This window comes from Gymnoscopelus braueri (assembly GCF_963280865.1).
Source record: "Gymnoscopelus braueri genome assembly, chromosome: 1".
Classification (NCBI taxonomy): Eukaryota; Metazoa; Chordata; class Actinopteri; order Myctophiformes; family Myctophidae; genus Gymnoscopelus; species Gymnoscopelus braueri.
This window is the reverse complement of record NC_137603.1, coordinates 12,425,825-12,434,914: the sequence shown is the minus strand read 5'-3', so window position 1 is coordinate 12,434,914 and position 9,090 is coordinate 12,425,825. Positions and strand designations below refer to the sequence as shown.

Sequence of the window (9,090 nt, the reverse complement as noted above, 5' to 3'; positions counted from 1 at the left end):
CCATAAGACCAATTGCTTTTATGTGTATTTCCCCACAAAGAAGTTCACTATTAAAAAGGCACTTTTTAACATAATGCAAATTGTGCACATTTCCAAAATTCCCCAGCTTAAATTCCCTTGGAAAATGTCCACCCCTTTGCAACACTAGTTGGGAAACACAGAAATGTAGCAAACATACAGTAGGAAAACATCAGTACACACATATCCGTGTCACTGACTTGCATTATGGTCAAAGTCAGTCAGTTCTCAGTTCTCAGAACACAGAAGCAAAAACATTCTGTTATCTAGTCCATACCAATACAGGGGACAGGGGGTGACACATATGTTGTGTCAGGGACCCCAATATGAGAATATTGTGTCCGGGTAACTCAGTCGGTAGAGCTCTCGCCATTGGACCACAAGGTCATGGGTTTGATCCCAGACACCGCCAACTCAGTGTATGAGTAGCACGTGCGGCTTGGGTGCAGCAAGTCGTGCAGCACGTGCGGCTTGGGTGCAGCAAGTCGTGCGGAAAGTACTGGGAGCTGATGTGGCGCTCCACCTCAGCAATCCACCTCCCAGGGGTCTGGCGCATTGTAACGGGGACAGCCTCCCGTGTTATCGGCTGATACCGACAATAAGCCTCTCCCAACCTACTTAGATTAGTACAGAATTCTTCTGTACTACTACTACTACTGTCTAAAGTGTACCTACTTACCTACTTAGATTAGAACAGAATTCTTCTGTACTACTGTCGCTACAGTGTAGATGGGGAGATAGTCTTGTATAGCCAGACGATCAGCTTACACACGGTGAAGTTAAACTGCAACTCATTTCCCTGGGACCGACTGGAACCCCCTAAAGGACCCCCAGAGGGTCCCCAGACTCTAATTTAAGAACCACCAATGTAAATGTCTGTACATGCTTATGATCTCTGTCACAACCATAACCTCCTGTGAACAAAGGTGTCTAAAGTTAACAGAAAACTGGAAGGTAGTGGGGGGAAAAAACAGCTCATGTTGTTATTGTGTAGTGTGTTACTGTAGGTGACTGTGGTGAAAATACACTTCAAATCATAACAAGATAAGAAACTAGAAAAAGTGCTCCTGGGAGCACAGGTCAGATAGCTTATTGTGGCCTCCTGGTGGCGGTATAATAGGCCAATGTGAAAAGGTGGCATTTCTTCCTCAGCCTAGTGGGAATCGCACGCTGCGACATTTTGTTCAAAACGGACCAATCCTGCAAACTTTGGAAGCCAACCTTAGCCAATCAGGATGGAATATGAAATATTGGACAGATCCGTCTAGATCACATGACTATAGAGATACTGTGTCCCGTATCTTATCATTGTGTTGTTAAGATACTCATTTGCCTACTTCATGTGTCCATTTCCAAAGGGTTCTGAGACCAAAGTGCTTAATGGTATGGGTGGGAGCTAAATAAATGTATTTACATAATATACAATTTAGTTTTTTTTTATGTGTAGAAGTGGGAGCTAAATAAATGTATTTACATAATATACATTTTTATGTGTAGAAGTGATGCTCAGCTAAGTCTTAAGTGTTAATATAACCCTTAAGGGTTCATCTTTACACTCTCAGCGTCAAATTAACAATCAGGATTTTGCTGTGTGAAGTTTATGAGATTATGCTCAATGTCTTCTCAAACAAATGTTATTCTCTACATATTACAATATCAACCACATATCCAGACATGTCGCGACTGTTGACAGGCAGTTCTGGGGTGGCTAGAAAAAACAGAAGGCTAAATCGTGGAACAAGAAAAAAAAAAGAAAGAAATGGTTTGCTTTGAGGTAAGGATCCAGGAAGAGATCCACACAAGCTCACTCAAAATGACCTATACACACACATCTCCCCTCCAACTGAACCTTCACCAGGTCGGCATCACGTCTGGGAACCAGACCCGGCCCAGATGCTTGGAAACCTCCCAGTGGATGTCATCCAACCCGTAGCGGTTATCTGGCACCAGTACCTCCTCCATGATGGAGAGCTGTGTTAGCCTGTGTCCACACATCTTGACAAACTCCACAAAAGCGCTGCAGGACACCTCGCACTCTCCGAGGCCGATGGCCGACAGCTGCGTGCAGTGCTGCGCGATGCGGATCAGCTCCTCGTCGAGCGGCCGCAGACCGTTGGCACACACCACCAGTTCCACCAGACGTGGACAGTTGAGGCCCACCCGGCCCAGAAAGTCTTTACTGACGGAACGGCCAAAGTAAAGGTGCGTGACAGGGATTTCGTCACGGAAGAAAGGGCCGAATTCATCCTCGTACAAGAAGAAGTACATGACCAGGTTAAACTTGGGTGAGTGACGCACCATCACATCCCAGCTGCTCTTCTTGATGGTGTGGAAGTGCTGGCCAGGGTTCTCGCTCACCACGTCGATGCGAAGGTGCTCCAGGTGCACATGTTTCTCTGATGAGAGTGAGATGAGCAGCTCGTCACTCAGCAGATGGTAGTTAAGGGCTAGTTCCCTCAGTCCATGGCACTGATCCGCTACACACAGGATACCTAGGATTTAGAGGAAATGTTAATAGCGTTAAAAAGGCATACAGGGAAAGCTTGTTCCAGCTATATTTGCGCACAACAAATGAGCAAGTTGCCCTCCTGTCGTTTGGTCAAAGGTGTACTAAAATATACAAATGTACATGTTTATTTTCACCTACAAGAGCACTTGATAAACAACTTTTTGCAGATTTGGAGCTTTGAAGTGGGCAGAGGCGTCTAGACATTCAGAATAAGAAATAGTTTTCAACAGCACAAAACTTGATTAAGTTTATGTTATTATAGCCAATTATTTATACACAACCATGTAGCAAATAGATGCAAATGGGGTTCTAGGCTCCTGTCCAACAAAATCTTAAAGACACATTAATGAATGTGAACTGAGACAACTATGTGAAAGAATCACATTTCTCCCTTTGCCACATACAATGCTCATGTAATGCCTAATTTATACTTTGCTATACGACGGTGTCCTCACCTAATAGCAGATCTACAGTACAAGTTCACAACATGTCCTTGAGTTTGTAGATCAGCTATTTTCACAGCGGAACACCGTTGTGCAACTAAGTATAAATCAGGCTTCATTCTCTCATTCCACACTCACTCTACATATTTTGCTTTCCTTTCACACTCTAATGTATTATGTTTCTTTGCAACATCTCCCCGCCCTCGCCTTCCTCCAACTGTCGGTACCTGCAGGTGAAACATGAGGACAGCTGTTCATTTTCAGCAGTTTGAGCGTGTCACTGTTATTGGCCACCAGGACCTTGAGGGAGGGGTCATCTACGGGCGTGTCATCGATCTTCAGAGAGGACAGTGACTTGGAGTTGACGAACACCACTGTGAGTGCTGAGATGAAGTGAGACTGTTGAACAGACACAAAAGACATATCTGTGACTCACAGTTTTAAGCACATTAACCCTGGCGGCACTATTTTGGCCAGGCCCTTTTCAAAAATGGGTCAAAAATAGATGATCTATTAGATCAGTGGTTCTCAACTTGTGGGTCGGGACTACCAGGGGGTATTTTCTATTTTCAAAGTCAAATTAAATGTAATGCCTCAACTCCTACATTCCAAGTGCGTACCAGGGTGGGGGTCCCGAGTTCAAATATGATTTTTTGGGGGGTCGAAGCCACATGGTGAGCTTGTAGATCTGCCATTTTCAAATAGCCGAAGTATAAGATAGGGCTTAAATGGTTAAGTAATTTGGTTCCACTCAGTATTATTTATTTTTACCAAGTAAACAAAACCCCTGGAAATGTGAATGTGATTTTACTTGACTTGAAGTCAAGTAATATTCTGCTGACAATGTGCAGGTTTGCCTATGTCTAAACGGCAAAGCAAATATTATGTCCCGCTTCCACTTTATTTGTTGAATCACTTTAACTGGATAGGGCACACAGGCTGATAATAAAATTGCCATATAAAACAAAATAAAAGCCAGTGTTTTTGTGGTGGCTTGTGCTTTTTCATTATGGCCACCTTTTTAGTCTGTTAGCACCAAGCTGTGTCTTACCGCTGCTGTCAACCTTCCGAACCCATCAACTGTGTTATTGATAAGTATCAATATCACGTTGCTGCCCTACATCTCCCTACATCTGAATAACCAGCAGCATCTTCTGTTTCTCATCTTCCCCATTTTTACCCCAGTCTGTATATTGTCATCGTATTTACCTCAAATGAGTCTATTGTTTGGCCTAGCTCATGAAAAGTACACTGCAATATGATAATCAATGTTAAGAAATACAATGATGCTACTGTATCACAAGGACATAATGTGCCTCAAGCTGTAAAAGCAAATAACATCACGTACCCTGCAGACCAAGACACTGAACCACTTAAGCGCTACATATTTTGTTGCAACAAAAAGCAGATCTACATTATCTACATTAATTGAAAATATCTGAAATATTCGCCCAAAATAGGGATACAAGATTAATGTGGTTAAGTACTGGATGACTTTCCATGCGATGGTTTACATATGTTGACGATGGCGTCAGTTGCAGCTTACCTTGGGTAGCTCCATGAAGCTGGGCCGAGCTGTTGAGATCAGCCCCAAGGTCTTCAGAGAACAGTTCACCAGCTGAGAGAGGATGTCACATGCTGCCTCAGCGGACTCTGTGCTGCTGTCCACCTTGGGAAAGAAAATACATACAGTAGTAATATCTCCCTCCATTCAGTGTGGGAGTTATTAAACTGAGGAGAAACGCCACTTGGCTGCACACTTCGGTCATGTTCCTTCTTTTCCTTAACCTCTATCACCTTCCCACTATGTCATACACTTTATCCCATCCCTCCATTTATTTTCATTCATCCTACTCCGTCCCTCGTCTCACCTTGAAGCTGACATACTGTAGGTGGTTGGAGTGTCTTTTGATGATCTGTTTGATGAGGTCTGGATGTGTGGCCTTGAGATAGGAGCTGGCTGGCTGGTTCAACTCAAACTCAAAGCATCGCCACAGCTCTGGCATGTGAAAAGCATGGTTCCAGCCACGGCACACCTATACGGGAGGGCAGAAGTGAAAACAAATTACGTTTTTTTTTTTTCAAATGAAAGGATGATTTTCAGGACGGCACATCAGACCTAAATGTATCCTTCAACTTGTGATTTAGCCCCAAAATGACTGACTATCACAGGTTTTGTAGCAATTTGTAGCATTTATAACTTTGTTAAATGTAATTGAAAAATGTTTGTTATATAAAATTAATATTTTAGTGTTCTCAGGCCCCACTGTTCCGGTTAACCAGTGGGCACTGCTCAGTCAACAAATCAGACATCAAGAATAGAATGAAGAATAAAGGATCAATTGAATGATTATGCATTAAACTACTATGTCTGAGGATCTACTAAGTATTAATTGAGTATTACTCTAAAATGAAATGCCAACCATGGCTTGTCTGCTCAACTGAAAGGCAAGTACCATATATATTGCCTTTCAGTTGAGCAAGCCATGGTTGGCATTTTTATTTTATTTTATGTGAAGTATAGCCTAAGCTACTAGCTACAGTTCTAACGGCGTAACTTCAAACAGAGTGGATAAGAGGCAATATCTATCTGCTTCTATAAGCTACAGTGTGACCAGAGACTGGGGGCAACAGTTTCATAAAACACAGAAGTGAGGTCGGAATGGGTTCCCTTGCTAGATTTCCTATACTTTTTACCACATGGTTTTCGATAATAAGGTCTAAACCAGAGGTCTTCAACAGGGGGTCCGCGACCCCTAGGGGGTCCGCGGAGGTACTGCAGGGGGTCCGCGAAATTGTTGTTTGATTAAACAATATTTTTGTTTAAAAAATAAAATAAAAATATTTTTTTCCCCAAAATGTCAAATTGTCTTTAAACATAACATGAATGCATAGCAAACAGATAAATGGAGGCACAATGCACAATAACATGGTATGTTTATACATATTTTGTAGAGAATTTTAATTTTAATTTTGCACACCTACTGGGGCAGGTGCGTATAGGAGCAGGCAATATAAAACACAATTGTATACATAAATATACAATATATGTGGTAGCCCCCCCTACCCTACGAGGTAGGGGGTCCCTGCTCCATCTCCCCATCAGTTTGGGGGTCCCTGGCCTGAAAAGGTTGAAGACCCCTGGTCTAAACTAAGAGTTTCATGCTATGGGCATTATAAAATATATTAGTCCCCTGTGTGGTTTAAGCTAACTAAAGTAGCCTACTTATGTGCAAAATGCAAATGGCAAATAAATCATACAAATAGTGTTTATTTGTGATTACCAACATAAGCCTTTGTTTGTTACAGAGCTTATTATTGTTTAATTTATGTAAAACCCAATGCAAAAATTCCATTGTAAATCAACGATGGGGACCCATGGCGGGAGTAAATGCCAGGTTGGCCGACAAAAACACGCCATTCCCGCAGCACTCTATTGATGGCAAATAATGACATGGGTACCTGAGAGGCAAAAGCCCGGTCCAGTAGAGGCAAGTACATAAAGATGTGAAGCAAGAGCTCTTGTGGTAGACACTCCCAGCGGACCCGTTCCTCCAGTGACTCCTCATCTTCCTTGTCTCTCTGGTTGCAGGACCGTTTACAACATCCACCCTGAGGCTCAACACTGGTGCCTCCACCATCTTCCTCCTCCTTCCTTTGAACACCTCTTTTCATTCTAGAGAAATGAAACAGGAGTACCGGTACTCAGATTCAGTCACCTAAGCCATTGCGTGTGTGCATGCGTGCGTGCGTTTAGATTTATTGATATTCAATTCATCAGACATTTAAAGACATACAATAATATACAATAACATACAAGACAGTTTAGTTTAGTTTAGTAGACCTTGTATTGTGAATTTGTACTTCCATGTACTGTTATGTACTGTCATGTACTATTCTCATGTCTTTCTAAATAAACTACATCAATCAATCAAAAGACATCATCAATACTAGTAGCAATAAACGTATGTACAGTAAACAGTTGGGGTGGGGGACATTTCTAGTGTTAAGCTTAGAAGACTTTTAGAAGACTTTTAGAAGACTTTTCTAGGACCAGTCACAATTTGCAGACAGGTGCTTGTTATGGCGGTTTTGAAGGAGGGTACTAAGGACTCACCCTTTTTTATGTCTGTTGGAAGGGCATTCCACATTTTGGTGGCATAGCAGTAGAACGAATTTAACCCCTTGTTTGTGCCAAATCTGGGTTGAACGAGATCAGTGGAGCTTCCACTGGTGTTGTGCCTGTGTGTGTCTTTAACGCTAATGAAGTAGTTTGACAGGTACATGGGTATGTATCCCTGTTCTCTTGAGCATCTTGAAGACCAGGCCCATTGCAAGTTGCTTTACTCTGTCCTGAGCCATCCCACCCTAGCATAATGAGCAAGGGTTAGGTGAGTTCTAGGTGTGAGGCCAACTAGTAACCTGACCAGTTTGTTTTGAGAGGTCTACTAGACTAGAGTACCATGAGGTGCATGCATAGTCAAAATGATATTGGATGAGTACTCCAGCTGGTGTCCTCAGTGTATTCCTTCGTGTGTGTGTGTGTGTGTGTGTGTGTGTGTGTGTGTGTGTGTGTGTGTGTGTGTGTGTGTGTGTGTGTGTGTGTGTGTGTGTGTGTGTGTGTGGCGACTGAGCAGGACTGTTGATGCTGAGCAAAGGTGTAAGCAATGTGCATATGCATCTAATTATCTAAAAGATTGTAGAAGAGAACATTACAAATAGGCTGGCGGACATATTTTATTTTCTGCCCAAAAAGTTTATTATACAGAGAAGATGGGGTCCTAAGAGGCTTCCCACCCTGGAGAATAGACTTTCAACAACACAAAATAGCCTTTGTTTCAGTGAGTAGCTAAATAGTTTTGTTTATTTTTACTAAAGACGGAGACCTGGCACGGCAGTGGAATGTTCGGTCTATGAGCACAGCAGCGCGCCTGGCAGAGAGAACTCACTAACGCTCTGGACCAGAGCTACAGCAATCTGGGCACCCAGCGCCAAATGAAAAGGAAAAACAGCGCCCTCTGCTGTTTTTGACTATGCAGAATCTGTTCTTGAGAGATTAGAGCTACAGTAACAGTAGACACACCTCCCACTAGTTCCAACCACAAAAACATCCTGAGTGACTGATATACCCGTTTGTCATTCATTCATCTTTTCAAACTAATCCAGCTAACATTTGGCCACACTTGGATTTTTTTTGTTTGTTGGTTGTGGTTTTACATAATTGACGTTTGCTGATTACATGACAAGAGGATGACGTAACGTTTGATTAGCATACACGTCATCTCCAGTTTAAAAAAACGTAGGTACAGTCAAGTTCCAGCTAAAGACAACGACTTTATATTGTTGGTTAGTTACCCATGGTCTTACCTGCGTTTAGTTGCAACCGATGCTTGGGGATAAAAGACGATCAGTCTCGTCAACCAGGACCCACACAAGAAAACTGTGTTCGAGTCGACCAATCAACCAATCAAGCACATTCAGTCATTCAGTGCACATTGGACCATAACACAATGGCGATGTGTCAGGGGTGTTGGTCAATGATACAATTCACACGATTTGATTAGAGATTTGTAAAAGTATGTCGTTTCCAAACGCCTGACCTACCTTTTTTGCCACAACTCGTGTCCTCCTGTCTCGGTACTTTTCCCTGCCGGCTAAAGAATGGCGTTTGTTGTTGTGTCCAAGGGAAATGCCTGCACTTGCAGCGAATGTTCAGCAGGGGGAGCTGTAGCCTCAAAAAACAAAACCAGAAAACTCAAGAATCCTCAAGTTTAGTGGTGGTGGAAGAAGGAGCCTACTCACATGTGTGTGTTACTTAAGTATCAATATTGACATGTAGAACTACCCTGTTACAAGTAAAAGTCCGGTAATCAAAATGTACTTGAGTAAAAATATAAAAGTATCGGCATCAAAATATAGAAGTGTCTCTTGGTCCTGTTTGAAGAGTTACTGCCACCACTAGGACCTCAGGGGATAATATGCATCAACCAGCCCAAGTTCTATAATTACATTACAGTTCTGTAATTACATTGTTAATAAAGAACTTAATAGAGGACTGCTAGAGTGGCTTTGGATATTAGTTTGTCTATGTGCCATAACATCCACAATAAAATATAAATG

At 42.4% G+C, this 9,090-nt stretch overlaps 1 protein-coding gene across 1 annotated transcript; it reads right to left on the bottom strand.

The window, feature by feature from the left end:
* Window positions 1-1,356: 1,356 nt before the first annotated feature.
* LOC308085358 (F-box/LRR-repeat protein 3-like) lies at window positions 1,357-8,448 on the bottom strand. The gene is made up of 6 exons (XM_080428496.1): window positions 8,338-8,448; window positions 6,433-6,646; window positions 4,842-5,006; window positions 4,517-4,639; window positions 3,198-3,369; window positions 1,357-2,510 (listed from the first exon to the last, which is right to left on the bottom strand). Exons 2-6 carry the CDS (start codon window positions 6,643-6,645, stop codon window positions 1,870-1,872), a joined length of 1,314 nt encoding a protein of 437 aa, XP_080284622.1. The 5' UTR covers window position 6,646; window positions 8,338-8,448; the 3' UTR covers window positions 1,357-1,869.
* Between the last annotated feature and the right edge of the window lie 642 nt (window positions 8,449-9,090).

Excerpts from the sequence above, each read along its gene's own strand:
- LOC308085358 (XM_080428496.1), bottom strand. The coding sequence starts at position 6,645 with ATGAAAAGAGGTGTTCAAAGGAAGGAGGAGGAAGATGGTGGAGGCACC. Across the intron at positions 3,370-4,516 it reads GCTTCATGGAGCTACCCAAG|TCTCACTTCATCTCAGCACT; the intron begins GTAAGCTGCAAC and ends TCTGTTCAACAG. Across the intron at positions 2,511-3,197 it reads TCCTCATGTTTCACCTGCAG|GTATCCTGTGTGTAGCGGAT; the intron begins GTACCGACAGTT and ends TCTAAATCCTAG.